The sequence below is a fragment of the Schistocerca nitens genome, chromosome 1 (assembly GCF_023898315.1).
Source record: "Schistocerca nitens isolate TAMUIC-IGC-003100 chromosome 1, iqSchNite1.1, whole genome shotgun sequence".
NCBI classification, from domain to species: domain Eukaryota; kingdom Metazoa; phylum Arthropoda; class Insecta; order Orthoptera; family Acrididae; genus Schistocerca; species Schistocerca nitens.
This window is the reverse complement of record NC_064614.1, coordinates 132,123,733-132,146,006: the sequence shown is the minus strand read 5'-3', so window position 1 is coordinate 132,146,006 and position 22,274 is coordinate 132,123,733. Positions and strand designations below refer to the sequence as shown.

The 22,274-nt window shown below is 43.5% G+C and overlaps 1 protein-coding gene across 1 annotated transcript in view; it reads left to right on the top strand.

Moving 5' to 3' along the window:
- LOC126210057 (delta and Notch-like epidermal growth factor-related receptor) overlaps positions 1-22,274 on the top strand; it is a 364,547-nt gene that overhangs the window by 219,077 nt on the left and 123,196 nt on the right. The window contains exon 6 of the mRNA XM_049939540.1: positions 9,991-10,215. Within this exon, the coding sequence (XP_049795497.1) occupies positions 9,991-10,215 (225 nt within the window). The remainder of the gene's footprint in view (positions 1-9,990; positions 10,216-22,274) is intronic.

Below are 22,274 nucleotides of genomic sequence, written 5' to 3'. Positions count from 1 at the left end.
TAGGTCAATTACTACGAACTTTGACATCTCTGACAGGAAGTAACAAATGCAGTCACATAACTGAAGCGATATTCCATAAGCACACAATTTCATTACAAGCCGCTTGTGTGGTACAGTGTCAAAAGCCTTCCGGAAATCCAGAAATGCCGAACAGATTTGAAATCCCTTGTCAGCAGCACTTAACACTTCATGCGAATAAAGAGCTAGTTGTGTTTCACAAGAAGGATGGTTTCTAAAACCGTGTTGACTGTGTGTCGATAGACCGTATGGTCGTAGGTTTTCGGGTCTGCTTTGATGTCGTTCATTTCTTGTGGAAATGTCTTGATTTCAGAGCAACACTTACACTCAACGCCTTCAAATATTTGGATAAAAAGTTTTCGGTTTACTAGCCGCGTCAAATAAACAGGGAAGCGCCAGGTAACCAAGAACGTCTCCTCCAAGAACGAGGAAGCGAAGGTCTTCGGAGATACTCTCAATTTTTTATTGGATGTATTTCTGTCTCTGTATTCAAAATGGTTCAAATGGCTCTGAGCACTATGGGACTCAACTGCTGTGGTCATCAGTCCCCTAGAACTTAGAACTACTTAAACCTAACTAACCTAAGGACATCACACACAGCCATGCCCGAGGCAGGATTCGAACCTGCGACCGTAGCAGTCGCACGGTTCCGGACTGCGCGCCTAGAACCGCGAGACCACCGCGGCGGCATCTCTGTATTGATCCACAGTTTTTGTCCTCTGCGACTCTCCCGACTACCATGGAACCCATTCATGTCTTAACAAATATCCGATTATCCTCTCTCTTCCTCTTGTTAGTAGTTTCCAAATATTCTCTTACACGCCGATGCTGATGGAACTTTCCCATTTTTTACCTTATCAGAATACCTAATTCTCAACATAATCCTACAGCACCAAGTCTCAAATATTTCGAATCTCTTTTTTTATTTGCACACAGTTGGTAACTAAGAAAGTCTGTTTGAACAGTGTTTCTGTTCCCTCTACTAGAACCAATCACTAGTTTTACGTTTGTTACAGGTTGAGAGTTTGACACACAAGGCAATCTTCCAGCTGGCCGCAGTTACGCAAGGAATGAGCATTGTGCAATGCTGTAAGTTCGTGAAATAAGCTCGAGTATGCAGTGTTGCCTCTTAGAGCAACAGTGCCAGAATCGAACATCACATACAGTGCAATCTCGCAACTTAGGTCATGAACAAAGGGTCAGCTGGTGCAGTGTTGTAGGCATGTAGATTCATTACGACACCGCCTCTTATCGCTTTTGGGTGTCTTTATCCAACTCCAGAGACCCTGGGTTCATACCTCGTGACGTGAGGTGACGTGATGGAGAAGGACGTGTGTCTGGCACACTGCTGCGTATTTGCTGCCTGCTGCGGTGTGGCGTCGAGGTTTCTGGGACCGGGCAAATACTCTCGGTATCTCTGTCACTGGCTACAGCAACGTCAAAAATACACACATAAAAAAAAAGTTTTGCATCACTCCGGTTCCCAGAACTCCTGAAGATTGACTGTGGATATTGTATCACAGACGCAGTCCCTTTGTTCATAGATGTCACTAAACCTGCCCAAAGATGTAAACAACCTATTAGACGGACAGCGCCTATTAGCCTATTAGACGGAGGGGGTCCTACAGCCGATCAGTACCAGTCATTCCACTAGGAAGGAGGTACACGGCTCGTGTTGTCTGTACTTCAACCATGCCTAGATGGTCAATACCGCTGTTCGATCTCGTCCGAATTGTTAGTTCGTGCCAGGAAGAGCTCTCAACAAGGGAAGGGTCCAGGCATCTCGGAGTGAACCAAAGCGATGTTTTTCGGACACGGAGGAGTACAGAGGGACAGGAACTGTCGTTGAAATGCCTCGCTCAGGCCGCCCAAGAGTTACTACTGCAGTGGATGACCGCTACTTACTGACTATGGCTCGGAGGAACCCTGACAGCAACGCCACCATGTTGAATAATGCTTTTCGTGCAGCCACAGGACGTCGTGCTACGACTCAAACTGTGCGCAATACGCTGCATGGTACGCAACTTCACTCCCGACGTCCATGGCGAGGTCCATCTTTGCAACCACGACATCATGCAACGCGGTAACAGATGGGCGCATCAACATGCCGAATGGACCGCTCAGAATTGGCATCACGTTCTCTTCACCGATTATTGTCGCATATGCCTTCAACATACAATCGTTGGAAACGTGTTTGGAGGCAGCCCGGTCAGGCTGAACTTCTTAAACCCACTGTCCAGCAAGTGCAGCAAGGTGGAGGTTCCCTGTTGTTTTAGAGTGGCATTATGTGCGACCAAAGTACGGCGCTGGAGCTCATGGAAGGCGCCGTAACGGCTGTACGATACGTGAATACCATCCTACGTCCGAGAGTGCAACCATATCGGCTGCATATTGGGGGTGATTCGTCTTCATGGACGACAATTCGCGCCCCCATCGTACTCATCTTGTGTATGATTTCCTTCAGGATAACGACATAGCTCGAGTAGTGTGGCCATCATGTTCTCCGGACAAGAACTCTATCAAACATGCCTAGGACAGATTGAAAAGGGCTATTTATGGACGACGTGACCCACCAACCACACTGAGGGATCTACGCCGAATCGTCATTGAGGAGTGGGACGATCTGGACCAACAGTACCTTGATGCACTTCTGGATAGTATGCCACGACGAATACAGGCATGCATGAATGCAAGAGGACGTGCTACTGGGTATTAGAGGTACCAGTGTATACAGCAATCTGGACCACCACCTTTGACGGTCTCGCTGTATGGTGATACAACATGCAGTGTGTGGTTTTCATGAGCAATAAAAAGGGCGGAAATGATGTTTATGTTGACCTCTATCCCAATTTTCTGTACAGGTTCCGGAACTCTCGGAACCCAAGTGATGCAAAACTTTTTTGATGTCTGTACTTCTTTCGCTTGCCTAACTCACCTCCCCACGTCACCAAGCATTTTGTTGCGAGTTAGGTATACGGGCACCTCCGTTGCTCTTTTATTTCGTCAAGATTGTACGACCCTCCCCTACGTTAGTGAATAAAGCAATTGAATCTAAGAACTTGAGAAAAGTCTTCAAATGTTGTCTAAATCAATTGCACATTTAAACAATGGGAACACTCACTACTGTAGTGCCACCAAAAGTGTCTGTGAAAGGAGTTTGGACACTAAGAGTTACATTACTTTCTTGTAAAACTGCTCTGCAGCTTCAACAATCTTTTAAAATGATGTATTCCTTTTAGTCATTGTTTTTGTTTTACTATTGCAGTTTTGGTATTTGTGCCATTTTCAAGCATCCAAAATATAGTGCAACGTACTGAGAACCATGTAGTGTGCAGTGAAGCATCCAAAAGACGTACTCGGATGCCAGTATATCGTCGTACAAGTGCGCATCATCAGCGAGTGTGTAAATGTTTAGAGTTCCAAACCCCTGTGACAAATATAACGGCCGCCAGGGTGTATTAGTGTAATTTCTGTTTAGTGTTGCTACCAGGTCTGGAAGGCTTTGCACGGAGGTGATAAAAGTCATGGGATAGCGATATGCACACATACAGATTGCGGTAGTACCGCGTATACAAGGTATAAAACGGCAGTGCTTTGGGGACCTGTCATTTTTACTCAGCCACTCAGGTGATTCATACGAAAAATATTTCGCACGACAGGAATTAACAGACTTTGAACACGGAGAGGTAGTTGGAGCTAGAAGCCTGGAATATTCATTTCGGAAATCGCTTGGGAATTGAGTATTCCGAGATACACGGTGTCAAGTGCGTGCCGATAATACCAGGTGTCATTCATTACCCCTCATCTCGGACAACGCTGTGGCCAACGGCTTTCAATTACAGACCGAGAGCAGCGGAATTTGCATAGGGTTGTAATTGCTACCAGACAAGCAAAACTGCATGAAGTAATAGCGGATATCAATGTGGGACGTACGACGAACGAGTCTGTTAGTACAGTGCGGCGAAACGTCGCGTTGTGGGGTATGGCAGCAGAAAACCAAAAGTACCTTTTCTAACAGCACGTCATCGCTTCCAGTGGCTTTCCTGGGCTCGTGATCATATACCTTGGACCCTCGACGAATGTAAACTCGTGGCCCGGTAAAATTAGTCCCGATTTCAGTTGCTAAATGCTGAGGGTAGGATTCGTATGTGGCGCAGGCTCCACGAAGCCATGGACCCAAGTTGTCAGCAAGGCACTGTGCAGGCTGGTGGTGGCTCAAGAATGGAGTGGGCAGTGCTTACACCCGGTGGACTCGATCCTCTCGCCCAACGGAACCGATCATTGACTGAAAATAGTTCTGGTTGGAGACCATTTGCAGCCAAACAACGATGTAATTTTTATGGACGACAATAACCGTGTTATCGGGCCACAGTCGTCCGCTATTGGTTTCAAGAACATTCTGGACAATTCGAGCGAATGATCTGGCCAACCAGATCGCCTGACATGGATTTCATCAAACATTTATGGGACATAATAGAAGGGTCGGTTCGAGCACAAAATCCTGCACCGGCAACACTTTCGCATTTATTAACGGCTATAGAAGCAGCATGGCTCAATATTTCTGCAGCGAACTCCAAACGACTTGTTGGGTCCGTGCCACTTCCAGTTGCAGCACTACATCGGGCAAAACGAGATATGACACTACATTTGGAGGTATTCTATGACTTTTGTCACGCCATAGTATACTCAATGAACAAATAGACATCAGAAATAAAATTTCTGTGTTGTTTGAGACATTTACTCGTATTACAAGCGCAGGCTTTTAGGTGTGAGAGACTGTCGAGATATACATAATCCACTTAGAATTACACTACATGAAATGGAATGTCATCATCGTTAACTGATTGATTGCGCTTTGACGTGCGTGGGCATTACGTTGTAATCTCTGCGCAACGTCATCGGGCTATCAAAAAATCTTGGACGTAAACTGATTATTCGTAGCGTTAACCTATATTACATGGTTCTCAGTACGTTGTATTGTTTTGCAGATGCTTGAAAATGGCACAAATACCGAGGCTGCAATAATAAAATTTAAGCAGTAACTAAAAGCAACGTGACCTAATTAAAAAATTACAATTTTATTACTCACCTATATCTTGTGTCTCCTCGAGGAGATCATGGCGCGTTGAAAGAATAATTTACATCTAGGTCGTGTGGTCCAGATTTGATTTTCAGAGAAGAACATTGTGTGACTACACAGCAGTCATCTGTCGATTTATTGCTTTCATTTCACATATATTAGTTTCTATGTTTCCATGCTGTCTTCATATTTGCAAATTTTTCATTATAGTCAGTCACAAGAGTTACACAAAAAATTATACTTTAAAAAAATGGTTTATGTAAGTAATACAATACACCAGTACATGATTATACTCACTGTTTTCATGATACAGAATAACTTGTATTAATTTGAAAGTGTAAAATCAGAAAATTGCGGCTATTCGACATGGCAGCATGCGCCACCTACATGTGCTATTCGCCATCATATAAATGACTTTCAGTTCGCCAAGAAGAAAGATTATATGTATGTCTGAAACAAAATCTTTTACATGACAAGTGAATTACTAATCGATTATGTTTTTTCGTGTTATTTTGAAAGTTTATAATTAACAATTTTGATGTCAGTTGCTTCAAATGGAACTAATATTGAATAAGGATATTTTTAAGTAACCAACCGATTGCAAATAACTCTTTTGTATACTGACCTATGTTTAGAGACCTACCAAGGGTGTCTTCATCAGAATGAAATTTCGAGAAACCGTAAAATTAAATTGCGAGAAGGCAGTGCTCAGAATTTGGAGCAACTACGATCAAGCCAGAAATAAAATAAAATACATTCCATCGTTCCATCCTTTGTTACGTGTGCCTAGCAACGACCCGCATCAGAACATCAGAACCTTAGTCTGACGTTGTTCCTAGCGACGCACACATGGCAAAGCCTGGAACACTTTTCGTTTTATTTTTTTGACTTGAACATAGCTGTTCTAAATTCCGACCATTGATTTCTCACAATTTAATTTTATGGTTTCTCAAAATTTGATTCTGTTGAAGACGCCCTTAGTAGGTGTCGAAACCTAGGCCAATATACCAAAGAGTTAGTTGCAAATGGTTGGCTGTATAAACCTTTGTTGAAACTGGTATAAGCTTGTTGAGAAAAGACCATGTTTAAAATTATAATTTTTAAATAAATGCGATAGTACAAATTTTTTTTTGAAAAATGATGAAATCAACATCAATAATGTTAATTCCTTTTTGAATTCATATTTTGGATGTAGGTGTACAATAACATATTACACTGAAGAGCCAAAGATACTTGTACATCTGCCTGATATCGTGTAGGGCCCCCGTCAGCACGCGGAAGTGTCAGAACGCGACGTGGCATGGACTCGACTAAGGTCTGAAGTAGTGCTGGAGGGAATTGACACCATGAATCCTGCAGGGCTGTCCATAAACCCGTAAGATGCGTGGGGGTGGAGATATCTTCCGAACAGAACGTTGCGAAGGATTCCTGATATCCAGAATGAGATTTTCACTCTGCAGCTGAGTGTGCGCTGATATGAAACTTCCTGGCAGATTAAAACTGTGTGCCCGACCGAGACTCGAACTCGGGACCTTTGGAAGTTAGGAGACGAGATACTGGCAGAAGTAAAGCTGTGAGGACCGGTCGTGAGTCGTGCTTCGGTAGCTCAGATGGCCGATTCCTGATATGCTCTATAATGTTGATGTCTTGGTGGAGGGGGGAGGGAGGGGGCATTGTAGGCCAGCGGAAGCGCTTAAACTCAGAAGAGTACTGCTGGAGCCACTCTGTAGCATTTCTGGGCGTGTGGGATGTGGCATTTTCCTGCTAGAATTGCCGAAGTCCTCCGGAACGTACAATGGACATGAATGGATACAGGTGATGAGACAGGATGCTTACGTTCGTGTCAACTTTCATAGTCGCATGTAGACGTAGCAGGGGTCCCATATCACTCCAACTGCACACGCCTCACACCATTACAGAGTCTCCACCAGCTTGAACAGTCACCTGCTGACATGCAGCGTCCATAGATTCATGATGTTGTGACCACATCCGTACACATCCAAACCACTCGATACAATTTGAAACGAGACTCCTCGGACCAGGCAACTTGTTTCAAGTCATCAATAGCCTAATGTCGGTGTCGACGGGCCCAGGCGAGGTGTAAAGCTTTATGTCATGCATTCATCAAGAGTACACGAGTGGGCCTTCGGCTCCAAAAGCCATTATCGATGATGTTTCGTTGAATGGTTCGCATGCTGACATTTGTTGACGGCCCAGAATTGAAATGTGCAGCAATTTGTGGAAGGGTTGGACTCCTTCTCTTCAGTCGTCGTTTTGTCCCATTCTTGCAGGATCTTTTTCCGGCCTTAGCCTTGTCGGAGATTTGATATTTCACCGGATTCCTGATATTCACGGTACGCTCTTGGAATGGTCGTACGGGATAATCCCCACTTCATCGCTACCTGAGAGATGCTGTGTCCCATCGCTCATGAGCCGACTATGAAACCTTGTTCGAACTCACTTAAATCTTGATAACCAGCCATTGTAGCAGCAGTAACCGATCTAACAACAGCGTCAGACACTTGTCATAGCCGGCCGAAGTGGCCGTGCGGTTAAAGGCGCTGCAGTCTGGAACCGCAAGACCGCTACGGTCGCAGGTTCGAATCCTGCCTCGGGCATGGATGTTTGTGTTGTCCTTAGGTTAGTTAGGTTTAACTAGTTCTAAGTTCTAGGGGACTAATGACCACAGCAGTTGAGTCCCATAGTGCTCAGAGCCAGAGCCAACACTTGTCATATACAGGCGCTGCCGCCGCAGCACCGTATTCTGCCTGTTTACATATCCCTGCAGTTGAATACGCAATGCTTATACCAGTTTCTTTGGCTCTTCAGTGTCTCACGAAATAGAACGAACAGATAATACTTTATTCAACAAATAATAAAGAATAAATTGATAACAATTAAACAGATAAAACATAGTATGCGAAGAAATAATACAATACTACCCAGAGAACCCAGAGTACACAGAGATACCAGAGTACCCAGAGAATCACAGAGAAACCCAGAGAGCAACCCAGAGTGACCCAGGGAGCTACAACACTAAGAAGAATCGCTTCTCGGCTTTTGGCAAGATCAATGTGTAGTTGTGTTTTAAGAATTGAAAATTTAAATTTAATTTAATATTAAAACATATATATAAAAACAAAAACACCCACCTACCTCCCCGGGAGTCGTAACTCCCACACCCTAATATAAACTATAAAATACAATGATATATAAGACTATAAACGTGCTTCTGTATCTTCAGATACATTGAAGCATGGCTGTCTGTACCGTGCGGCTACCTCGAGTCGAATGAGCGTGCAGCTGCCTCAGCACAGAGTCTGGTCCCCCTCCATGCGGGCTGTGATGCAGCGGCTGATGCCGCTGCTGACAAGAACGCGCCAGCCTATCAGACCACGACCGGATGGGCGGTGCCCGACCGGAAGGCATTTTTTGCAGTGGATCGTGCTCTGTTAAAACTAGAGCGCGATCCTCCAGCTCTGGCGGCAGCCAGGCGAAGCTCGTTCAAGGTCACCCACCTTAGGTAGCTGCTACGGCTAAGTGAAGACAGCCATGCATGAATCCAGTCGAGTTCTGATTGCCTGGCGCGTTCTTATCAGCAGTGGCGTCAGCCGCTGCATCACAGCTGGCATGGAGGGGGCCCAGACTCTGTGCTGAGGCAGCTGCTCACTCATTCGACTCGAGGCAGCCGCACAGTACAGACATCTATCTTTAGTAGCGGATCGCGCTACTATGCATGGCACCGCATGCAATACGTAATACAATACTACCCAGAGAACCCAGAGTACACAGAGATACCAGAGTACCCAGAGAATCACAGAGAAACCCAGAGAGCAACCCAGAGTGACCCAGGGAGCTACAACACTAAGAAGAATCGCTTCTCGGCTTTTGGCAAGATCAATGTGTAGTTGTGTTTTAAGAATTGAAAATTTAAATTTAATTTAATATTAAAACATCTGTAATTAAATATATAATTATATATACAACACTAAATCTAGTTTTAACAGAGCGCGATCCGCTGCTAAAAATGCCTTCCGGTCGGGCAGCGCCCTTCCGGTCGAGTTCTGATTGGCTGGCGCTTTCTTATCAGCAGCGGCGTCAGCCGCTGCGTCTCAGCCCGCAAGGGGGGGGGGGGGAGACCTTGTGCTGAGGCAGCTGCACGCTCATTCGACTCGAGGCAGCCGCACAGTACAGACAGCCATGCTTCAATGTATCTGAAGATACAGAAACACGTTTATAGTCTTATATATCATTGTATATTATAGTTTATGTTAGGATGCGGGAGTTACGACACCCGGGGAGGTAGGTGGGTGTTTTTGTTTAATTATATATGTTTTAATATTAAATTAAATTTAAATTTTCAATTCTTAAAACACAACTACACATTGATCTTGCCAAAAGCCGAGAAGCGATTCTTCTTAGTGTTGTAGCTCCCTGGGTCACTCTGGGTTGCTCTCTGGGTTTCTATGTGATTCTCTGGGTACTCTGGTATCTCTGTGTACTCTGGGTAGTATTGTATTATTTCTTCGCATACTATGTTTTATCTGTTTAATTGTTATCAATTTATTCTTTATTATTTGTTGAATAAAGTATTATCTGTTCGTTCTATTTCGTGAGATTTCTTTAAAAAAACAAAACAGAAACACTAACTCCCGGGTTTAACTCTCGAAGGTAAGGTTACAATATAGATTTAATTGTATCGTGTTTTGAATTTATAGTGTATCAGTACTCCAGTACGTGATGGGAGAATGCACATTGACCTGTTCCGTTACATGACGCATGGGACCTGAGACCTCTGTTACTGTGACAGCTACTCGCGGCTGCCGGGTGTTGTGCGTCACGCTTGCATCTGTACCTGTGGCCTGACCGCTCGCTCCCCGTGGTTTGCGCAGGCTTCACCGGCAAGACGTGCGAGGCAGAGGCGGACCCGTGCGGCTCTGCGCCGTGCCAGAACGGCGCCACGTGCGTGCGCAACGCGACGCACTTCCGGTGCGTGTGCCCCACGGGCTACGCCGGAGAGATGTGCCAGCGGCCGCTCAACCAGTGCGAGTCGTCGCCCTGCAAGCACGGCATCTGCGTGGAGCAAGAAGACGGATACCGCTGCTTCTGCCGGCCAGGTGGGCGCGCTCCCCGACACCTGCTGCATACCCTCACTGGCACTCACAACCCGGGTGTTCCTGTTTATTGCCTCTGTCACTTGAGACGTTCCTTCACGTCTGTCCACGGAGCTATAGCAACCACAGTCAAGCCAGAATCCACACTCACTTAGCTATTCACGCGAGACAATTTACGCTACATACTGCTCTGCTGATTTGAATGGAAACGTTTATTACCGCATCCAGATTACTTCTATGCATTGCCATAGTATTAAGTCTAAATAAGAGTTCGCGAGACAGGGTTAAAAGATAATTTTTCACTTGTATGGCCATATTGTCCGTAGACGGCCGGGGTGGCCGAGCATTTCTAGGCGCCACAGTCTGGAACCGCGCGACCGCTACGGTCGCAGGTTCGAATCCTGCGTCGGGCATGGATGTGTGTGATGTCCTTAGGTTAGTTAGGTTTAAGTAGTTCTAAGTTCTACGGGACTGATGACCTCAGACGTTAAGTCCCATAGTGCTCAGAGCCATTTGAACCATTTTTTTACTGTCCGTAGTTGTTTTAAAATTATGAGGGTATTTTTGTTCTGCCGCAGCAACTACAAAAATCAGTAATTTTTTCACCAGACACTTTTTGCTTTATTGAGCTAAGGCATCATCAGTGTTAGTGATTTTCACTTGATATCTTACTTGCAGCGGGAAATGCAGCCTGCTAGTACATCGTCGGTGTTTTTCCACTTTAGACTCTGATAGTTGTGCTCTGCAGCACTATGCATTACTTATGTGCTGTGAAAAACGTAAGAAATGCACAGTGCTGAGGAACAATTAAAATTTAGGCAGCAACTATTAGTGTCAAGCAGAAAAACATCAACGATGTGCTAGCAAACGTAAGTGAGAAATCAAGTGAAAATCGCCACCACTGACGATGCTTTGCAATAACGCCAAACGCATCAGGTGAAAAACAAAATCACGCATTTTTGTAGTTGCAACGACTCACCAAAAATACTCTAAAGGGTTAAAATTGTCACTTCTCTTATGCAACTAATCAATGGCATGCAGAAACTTAAGTACTCTTAGAGGGGTGAATGGTATCATCAGTGTTAATTTTTTATTGTTTCTACATACTGATCCTTCGAGTGCATAGAGACATGTCAAAATATGTTATGATTCTAGGAGATGAAAGAAAAAAACTTATTCGGCATCTCAAAGAGTTTCATTCAGTAGAGAACTAAGAATATTGCATCATTTGTCACATTTTGGTCAGTTTTCCAAATAAACAGTGTTATACGTCTATTGGCGTTATTTTAACATTAATTTGATGAATTTGGTTTGCTTGTTAATATATTGAATCACCAACCTGTCTTTAGAAATGGTCATCTCTTTGAATGTGATAATCGTAGGTACCCCACTGAAGTAACGGAGTTTTCGACATCATCTCCTTGACTAAAAAATGTCTCGTAATCTGCTAAAATCAACGTATTTTAATCGATTAGTGTTGGAACACTAAGAGATGACATAATGCTGAACTGTTTAGGATTTGCTGATGACTTCCTCTCGTCAGCAACATTCAAGAAACCAAACAATAAATACAATCATTACAGGAAATAGCCCAGAATATTGGCCTAAAAAAATCTTTTGAAAAAACAGAAATAATGCTAACGGAACCGACACTGACAAACAAAATTAGAATTAGAAAACACAACGTAAAAGTTGCTGAAAACTTTAAATACTTGGGAGAAATGATAACGAACAACCTGAATGAGAAACCATCATGGCAGATGGCAAATCAAAATGATTATAGACATCATGTTACCAAGAGCACATATAACAAAAAATGCTTCTCAATATCCACAAAACTGGAACACTCCAAAACAGTCACACAGGCGCAAATAACATAACCTGGCGAAACTATATGTAAAACAACCAACAGTGTAACAACAGACAGAATACTCAAAATAGAAAGGAGGATAGTCAAAACACGTGTAAATAACAAATACCAAAAAGACGAAGTTTGGAGAATAGCTTCAAATGGAAAGATTTATAAAGAAATAGAACCAATGACAAGTAAAATGAAAAAGAAACGGATCTCTTTCCCATGACATTTGTTGATGACAACAGAAAATAGAATTAGTGGAGAATAATTGAGTAGTTATGGAATACTAAGTGGAGCATTAGATTGATTGCAGATATCAAGGAGGACATGATGAAATTACAGATGACGATGGAGGATTTGAAAGGCAAGACAGACGCCACCAAGATACTTCAGGGCAGACGTATCACACTACCAATAAAAATTAACAAACAGAGACTCGGAAGGGTGATTTCAGATGATACAAAAGCTCGATCTGAAATAATGAAAACGTATTTGGCCAGCAAAAAACAGTGGAACCTAATTCATAATATTGGCTAAATTTCTCCAATCTTGGCCATGATACAAAAAAAAGGTCTTAATTTTTCACAAATACAGAAACGTAGCCTTTGCCTTTTAAATAACAATTTTCACATGAATACAATCCGAATGAATGCTTACTTTTTGCATATATTTTAATCACAGCTTATTCTCCTGGGTTGAGAACAGTGCCAGGTGGTTCTTCATTTACGTCAAAATCTTCCTCTTCTTCTGAAGAAGCACTAACGATTACTGTTTCTATTCATCTCTTACATTCCGAAAACATAGCCGAAACACAACTCAAATTAACATGCTTTAGAAATAAACTTTTGTTTAACGAAAGGGAATTGCAGACTTCCCTGATGAAAACATTAACCGACTTTGAAATTCATAATGTCTCTTTTACATTGGTTCACTACAAAATATGCAAATATGTGTCTGAATGATATTCCCAGTTGTCGTCCGACCCGGTACTATAGAACTTTTTTGGAAGTTTCGTCGCTGTTCACCTCCTTGTTTCTATTCAGCATTTTCTACAGTAGTCCGGAGTATAATTTAATTTCACGTTGGTCAGTGATGTGGTGCAGGTCTATCTATTGGACTCCACTTCGGTTACCTGCGTGTCCGTATTTTACCCCAGTTATCCAACTAAGAAAGGGGACCTAATGTTTAGCGTGGAATCTGGACTCGATTCCACGATCTCTCGGATTCCACGCACACGGTTTACCGCTAGACCAGCAGGCCTGATCTGTCTAAACTCAAAAAGGAGGACGACATGCAGAAGCATCACATTTTACGTTTCCACTGGAACAGTTGGAATTTATTATCTTGTGTGACACAGCGCTATGTGCGCCTCGTTCCTATCAAACACCACTTACAGCTACCTGATGTGTCAATCGTCAGACATGAGTCATGTGTGCACCTAAAAGCGCTCGCTCACAAAGTTGCATCTTTGCTCTTAAATATCGACAAAACGCTGAGACCTGTACTGTTGTGCACAGGAAAGACACCTGCCAACTCTTTCTGCTTTCCGTAGCAGAAGTTAACTTTATATTGACCGCTTGGATACTCTCGACTTCAGTCATGAAACCCTTTAGAAACCTCAGTTTCGTTCTGCAGGGCGCACGACTCACGTCCTATCGTGGTGAGGGCTACCGGCTTTCGGAAGTGGCTTTAACATTCAGACCTTTCGGCGAAACAGTCTCTCGAAAATAGTTCAGACATTTCCATTCACCGTTTCCAGTGCCCAGTAACAGAACTTAGGCGGGAGGAATTTCTTTCTACTAGTGGAAGTTGTATATTTCTCACAGGTGCTGCAACAGAATTTCCTTCTACTTTATTTCGTATTATTTCCCACACAGTGTCATATCCAACAGATAAATCAGTGCAGAACATCTGGGCGGTCGCCCTACAGTTGCAAGCACAGGGTAAGGAAGTATCATTAAGGCCAGTACCAGGACACTTGGGAATTAGTGGCAATAAATCGAAATTGCACCAAGGGCGCTTGTAGCCCACTGAATGTAATACAATGTCGTATCATTAAAGAACCGAAATACAGCTCCCGGAAAGTTTCATACCGCTTCCATAGGAGAAAAAGTGGCTGCGCGTGAAGTAATACAAGTTGAGACCAATAAAGTAGATTACAAGGCCATGGTGTACCTCATTCCGACGAGTTAGGAGTGTTGAAGTATGCTTAACGCGTCACCGGATAGCACAGGAGCTCCAGACTCAATTTTCAGTCTTTTAACGTTCAGCGTATCTGTGTTTGCTAATGAGAGAAAGAGTTTCAGAGAACAAATGTGATCTTATCTAGCTTTTGGCGAATCTGCATTTTATATGTTTGAACCATGGTCATTTAGTACGCTATTTGTAAGAAGATTAGCAGCACTAGTTGTGCACCGATGTCGAGAATGTATTATGTTAAACTCTACGACCTATTAAGGCATTTTGTATAATGCTCTGTGATGGACAACTTCCGAAACGTGTCAAATGAAATTTTTTAACGACAAATGGGAACAGGTTACAGATATGAATTTGCGGGTCTGGAACGAACCAGTTACGTTCTGAAAGTCAAAAGAAACTGTAACACGTTATTGACACTCAATAGCGTAACACACAAAACCAACATCAGCTGCACAATCATACCTTGCTGTAACAAGGTAGCTGATATTCATACATCAAATTAATATTTCATACACATACTTTTAGGAATCTTTACAATATCAGTTGAAAGATATAATGTAGTATTCTACTTCTTTGACCACCAAAATGTAAATGAAGCTCATGACCGTCAAACTTTTCAGCAGATACTAATGTGGAACTTTCCACTACCACTTAAAGGCATTAATATGTACGCATAAAGTCCGTTACCATGCTGTGTGCTTACAGTGTCCAAACTTTCGAAACTACAAAAAATTTTAATCTTTTAAAATTACAAAAAAATTGAACTTACACATCACAATTTGAGGGAAATTAGTCAAATAAGACAGCTTCCATAAAAAAGAATCGCTATTTGCTGCTTGACAGTGAATCAGTTTACAACTATGTTCTTAACTTTTTACGTTCTTCTTTTGGATGTCTTATAATTTTTATTATGTTCTGCTGGAGAAGATCAAATAATTACCTACAGTTACCTACTCCTTTGAGCTATGAGTTCTGAAAATTACTCTTGCAACCTCTGTCTTACCACAGCATGAACAAGGTACAGCTAACAATACATCACAACATACGAGTCAGCTCGTCGTACCACAATGTATTATTAGATTGATAGTCGTATAAATTGTAATTTCCCAAATATGGGTTCCTGCATGACATTTATCCCCAATTTACCTCGCACTCTATAAAAAGTCTATCTATTACCAAAATTATTCATCCACAAACGGTCATTTAACTTAAACTCGTATGATAACTTTTGACGAAACAGAACCTAATTTGAGCTGAACTGTAACTGGTCTGAATGCACCTTGTCTTTATACTAAATGCACAACTGAAGTAAAACAATTATGGGGCCCTAATCACAATTTCACTTACCTCGCGTCTTGACAAAATTGTTGCAGATTTCTCGAAAGCATAACAGCAAACAGTAAGCAGGCAACGGCTAAGCTAGATTTCTGTTTTTAAATAAAATTTCCAAAAATATTCAGACTGTTGCATAGTGTATGGTGCAACGTGGTAATGGTAATGAAAACGCTTCTTTAAACAGTGAGATGGAAGAGTAACTATTCCTATGAAATAATATTCTAAGACAACGGTTTTAGAACGAAGCATGTATTCAAAAAGACAGAGTAAAACTCTGCATAATCTTCACACACAACATAGGTCTGAAGAGTACTATGTATAACAAAGTGAACAATGGTTTAAAAAGGGTATACATCTACCACAATTAACCGAGCGAGGTGGTGCAGTGGTTAGCACACTGGACTCGCATTCGGAAGGACGACGGTTCACTCCCACGTCCGGCCATCCTGATTTAGGTTTTCTCCGGCCGGGGTGGCCGAGAGGTTCTAGGCGCTACAGTCTGTAAACGCGCGACCGCAACGGTCGCAAGTTCGAATCGTGCCTCGGGCATAGATGTGTGTCGCAAGCTGCGACGTCGTCACGAAAAAACAGTGACCCGTATATGTAATCAGTTTCCTTTAATTTACGTCAATGGTCACAGACTGTTTGATAACAGATTACCGGTTTCGGTCTTTAATGGCCATCATCAGATCTGTTTGTTTTTATGAAACAGATCTGATGATGGTCATTAAAGACCGAAACCGGTAATCTGTTATCAAACTGTCTGTGACCATTGACGTAAATTAAATGAAACTGATGAATGTGTGTGATGTCCTTTGGTTAGTTAGGTTTAAGTAGTTCTAAGTTCTAGGAGACTGATGACCTAAGATAAGTCCCATAGTGCTCAGAGCCATTTGAACCATTTAGGTTTTCCGTGATTTCCCTAAATCTCTCCAGGCAAATGCCGGGATGGTTCCTTTGAAAGGGCACGGCCGACTTTCTTCCCTATCTTTCCCTAATCCGATGAGACCGATGACCTCGCTGTTTTGTCGCCTCCCCCAAACAACTCAAACCAACCCTACCGCAATTCAACTAAGAATGTATCAGACTGCGCAAAGGCAAAGATTGTGTCAGGACAAGACGAAAGATTGTTTAACAGTAACATAACTCGCTCTCTCTCTCTCTCTGACGATCACATCGATACCTTACAAAAATCAAAACGACATACCTACCTTACAAGTTGAACACACTAGTTCCTTAAGACACTTTAGTATCTCGGTTAATGGCTCTCGTAATATCCCGTCACGCTTCTAACAGAAGCACTTTCGTAACTCAATTACACCGCATTTCGCAACGTGACCACTCCCTTAGGAGGGACTTGAACTCGTAAGTCTTTGTTAGAAGAGGCACGTTTCCTCAAAAGTTCCAGTATTGACAATCAGTATGTCTGTCTAATGTAGTCAACAACCACTGTCCGTCTTCTTTATCCACGATGGCCTTTCTTGAAATACCACAGACCCACTACTGGCTCCCACACAGGTCTAAACACTCTCCTCGCGACCTCATGGTCTGCCATTACTGACCTCTCTTCTCGTTCGAGTCTTTAACCAGCGATTATCTCCCACATACCACGGTGTATGTCTTTGGGAGAATGCCGATGGAGACGCCTCAGTGTGATCGAAACATAAACGACCATATAAAATGGTTCAAAGTTATCTGTAGATTTCAAGAAACCCTTTACAGCAGTGGTATGAAAAGTGGTCTCAATTTACATTTTGGCCTTAGGCCTCCTGCGCAACTTCATATCCCAGTTTAAGCTGTTTGTTAGGACGCTGATAACCCCTACATTTGGAGTCCTACACAACAACAACAACAACAACAACAAGAGCCACACACTGCTTCCCTAGAACACACTTCGCTTAATACTAGCGTGCTGATTGAACCTGCTTGTAACAAAATGGCTCTGAGCACTATGGGACTTAACATCTGTGGTCATCAGTCCCCTAGAACTTAGAACTACTTAAACCTAACTAACCTAAGGACATCACACACAGCCATGCCCGAGGCAGGATTCGAACCTGCGACCGTAGCAGTCGCGCGGCTCCGGACTGAGCGTCTAGAACCGCTAGACCACCGCGGCCGGCGAACCTGCTTGTAACAAATCCAGCATTACGCTGTTGGTGTTTCCGTGGACAATTCTTCTATTTCAGAATAAAAACAGTCTTGATTGCGAAACTGTTTAATGACAGTGACGCATTTCACTCTTTTCGGGTAGCATTAGATTGTTTGAATGTAGTTGGATATGTGTCACATCCATCATAAAGCCATGTTAAATGGGAAATATACACAACGGTAACTGGATATGTAATTCGTCCGTCATAAAAACATATAAAATACAAGGTGGACTTTGAGCTTATGTGTTCTTACGACAAATGGATTACTTATCCAGTTACTGTTGAGTCCATTTTACTTTTTGTGTCCGCCCCAATTAGTTGAGACACTTAAAGTAGTAAAGGAGTTTTGCTATTTGGGGAGCAAAATAACTGATGATGGTCGAAGTAGAGAGGATATAAAATGTAGACTGGCAATGGCAAGGAAAGCGTTTCTGAAGAAGAGAAATTTGTTAACATCGAGTATAGATTTAAGTGTCAGGAAGTCTTTTCTGAAAGTATTTGTATGGAGTGTAGCCATGTATGGAAGTGAAACATGGACGATAAATAGTTTGGACAAGAAGAGAATAGAAGCTTTCGAAATGTGGTGCTACAGAAGAATGCTGAAGATTAGATGGGTAGATCACATAACTAATGAGGAGGTATTGAATAGGATTGGGGAGAAGAGGAGTTTGTGGCACAACTTGACCAGAAGAAGGGATCGGTTGGTAGGACATGTTCTGAGGCATCAAGGGATCACCAATTTAGTATTGGAGGGCAGCGTGGAGGGTAAAAATCGTAGGGGGAGACCAAGAGATGCATACACTAAGCAGATTCAGAAGGATGTAGGTTGCAGTAGGTACTGGGAGATGGAGAAGCTTGCACAGGATAGAGTAGCATGGAGAGCTGCATCAAACCAGTCTCAGGACTGAAGACCACAACAACAACAACAATTAGTTGAGTGGTCAGCGCGGAGGAATGCCACGCCAAGAGACCCGGGTTCGATTCCCGGCTGCGGCAGGAGATTTTCTCCGCTCAGGGACTGGGTGTTGCGTTGTCCTCATCATCAATTCCTCACCATCTCCGACGCGCAAGCCGCGTAATGTGGCGTCGAATGCCATAAGTACTTGCCCTCGGCGGCCGAACTTCCCCGAATGGGGGACTCCCGACCCACAATGCCGTACGCTCATTTCCATTTCATATGGCTTTATCACGGATGGGTTACATACCCAGCTACTTTTACTCAATCTGATGATGCCCAGACAGGGTGAAACGCGACGCTGATATTAAAAACTTTCTCAACTAAGACTTTTTATGTTCAGAAATAATTCGAAAGTTGTTGCCGTAGCAACCATGCCACAATTGAATGGAATAATTTTTAAGTCTTCTACTTACTAAGTGTTCCGTTACGAGCAACGGAAGATTCAGTCTAATGAAATGTAGCCAGCAAGCTTATAAACCCATAATACAGGCGCTGATTATCAGTCTGAGAGACATTCCAGTTTGGGTTAATAAATATATTGTGTCAAGGAATGCACATAGATTGCGGGTCGCCACTATGGTTAAAGAAGGCAGGAAGTGGTTGTCGACTACGTTGTAATGGTGAACGATACGTCTACCTTGGTACTTTGGGGCTCTGTGACCATTAGAAAATAGGGTTTCAAGGTTTCAGTCCCTCCAAAGGAAATGCTGACGTTGCAAAGCTCAGTATAATTGTGTTACTATAGTGAAGGCAGGAGACGAGGTACTGGCAGAAGTAAAGCTGTGAGGATGGGGCGTGAGTCGTGCTTGGGTAGCTCAGTTTGTAGAGCACTTGCCTGCGAAAGGCAAAGGTCCCGAGTTCGAGTCTCGGTCCGGCACACAGTTTTAATCTGCCAGGAAGTTTCATATCAGCGCACACTCCGCTGCAGAGTGAAAATCTCATTCTGTGTTACTATAGTGTTTCTGTTATAAATGTGATGGGAAATTGGGAAATACTGTTGCAAAAGGTGTTTCAAGGGGCTAGTGCATTCATTTACACTACTTTCAATCTGATGAGGTTAATAACATCGACGTTGAGCGCCCTACACATGCAGCAACGACAACAACAACAAAATAACAGTATCTCCATAGAAGATACTTGTCTGTACTTTGGATGTGTGTGCAGTTCCCACGCTACTTTCCTCGCATTCACAGAGTGCTGTCTCTCGCTACTGTTCAACGTCCCACAGCACGCTTTGTTACATCTGCATCTACGACATACTCCACAAGTCAGCTAATGGTGTGTGGTGGAGGGTACTTTTCGTGCCACTAACTGAGCCCTCCAAACTTGTTCCACTCGCGAACAGCGTGTGGGAATAATGGTTGTAGGTAAGCCTCTGTATTGGCTCTAATTTCTCGAACTTTCTGCTTGTGGTCATTACACGAGACGTTTGTGTGTGTGTGTGTGTGTGGGGGGGGGGGGGGGGAATAATACATTGTCCGAATCTGATTCTTCTCTGTGAGTCAGAGAGTGCTCTCTGGAAATTTAAGTAGTTGATCTCTCCGTGATGCACAACACCTCTCTTGTAACGTCTGCCAATGGAGTTTGCTGTCTAGTACTGACGTATTAAAGTGGCATTGGGTGATCATCAAAGGCTAGCGCTCCTTGAGCCACGTAGAGTCCACTTCATATAGAAAATTTTTCTATCAACTCTGACTCTGTATCGAACCACGTTGCCAGCGCACCGACAACTAAAATAGCGTTCCCTACAGCAGCGGCCAGTGAAAATAGGGACAGTTGCTTTCTTCGAAGATAAATGCACGAATGGCTTTCGTGTCTAGTCCTGAGATGCTATTTTAACACGGAACCTGCTCTGCTGGAAAGGGCAGCACTTTTTGAAATACGGTCTCTCTTGCGAAACTTCGTACCCTAAAAATAACCACTCCAGGTGTTGCTGTTTTCCTCGTACCAGTCTACTGCGTCGTCCTCTATTCCCCTCTCCCATCCCCCCCCTCCTCCCCCCCATTCTACCTCGGCACCGTCGCACTCTCGGCATTAAAGTCTCCCTCTGCGTGGTGGCAACTTGCACACAGGGTCGGGCGGGCGATATTTCGCCGAGACTAATGTACTGCAATTTGCCGGATGATGCACGGCGGCTTGCGTATCGGCTTTTTATCAGCGTTGACCCATCGCCGAGAGACAGAGAGTGAACGCGCCGGCTACATCCATTTCGTCCCACGTCGAAGCTGGCGGTGGCTCGCGACTGCTGGGCCCTGCTGTTTTTATTTCCTCGCTACTGGATGAATTATTTCTCGCCGTCACGTCGGGAGTTATTACTCGTCGCTCCACGAATTTGCTATCAGCTTGTGTAGGCTGCCGGCGCCGTTTTAGCTTGTCCTTCCATCAGTACGAGCATGAAACACAGGAATGAAAGTTAAAAGCAGCCACCAATCGAGAGAAGACGAAACTGGTTTTGCTGTTTGTAGTACATGTTACCATTGTAGCTGATTGAATGTCCAGGGTGTTTTATCTTGAGACAGCTGAATAGCTCTAAAACGACGCATGACACAAAAATAATGTTCTAGGTGAAGTTAATATTAATACAGGGGGCATCTGTGCGTGCTATAACTGGCCACCTGCTAACCGCCCCTACCGTGTTGGTGGAGTCATCTTTTTATTTTCAAATAAGAACCCCCCCCATGTTAGTTGCATATTCGAATTCTACGCCAAGAAATAAGTACGGTTTACTCAAAACATTGTCTGCCATTCGTGGTAGACGGACGCCTTTGATCCTACATTAGATTTACGATGCACGTGTAGAACTGTGTGATCTGCCCGTTGATATTGGTTTTCACACGTTGAATGTTACAAATGTGGTTGTACAGCACAAAGGATACAGCTTGGTATCGACATTTCTGACAAATGAACTGCTTGTATGGTACCGTAGTTTCCTGTTGCCTATATGTTTGACTGTCGTGAGTGCACAAACATTAAGAGTGCTTAATTTCGCTGGCCGCCCTGGATCCCCGCCATCACGGTGACTGATTTCCGTGTCTGTTTCCATCAAACCACAGTGGCTCACGCGCTGCCTTGCCGTGGATGCCCACCGAAATCAAGCACTCCAATGGTGAGAGGCAAGAGGAATCATCGACATAAAGCATGCCGATGGGGTCACAAAACTGTTACATCCACGTCGTAGTTCTGGATCACACTAAACGCAGTTTCTAACCTTACATTCAAACGGCTAACCATATTTTACTGTCCACTCAAATCTGAAACAGTACAGAAAATTTCGAACGTAATTATCAACCATACACTGTAATGAAATATGGAATCAAATGCGTCGGTTCTTGACCGCGAAAACAGGCACAATTGACAATTGTCGATTACAGCACCATCTGCCACGAATTGGAAACAATGATTTCAGTAAACTGTGCATATTTTTTAGCTTATAATTCAAATATGCAATAAAAATAAGTACTCTGTCTTACGGCCACAAGTGGCCCATCGAGACCATCCGACCACCGGGACATCCTCAGCTGAGGATGGGATGGGCGTGTGGTCAGCACACCGACCTCCCATT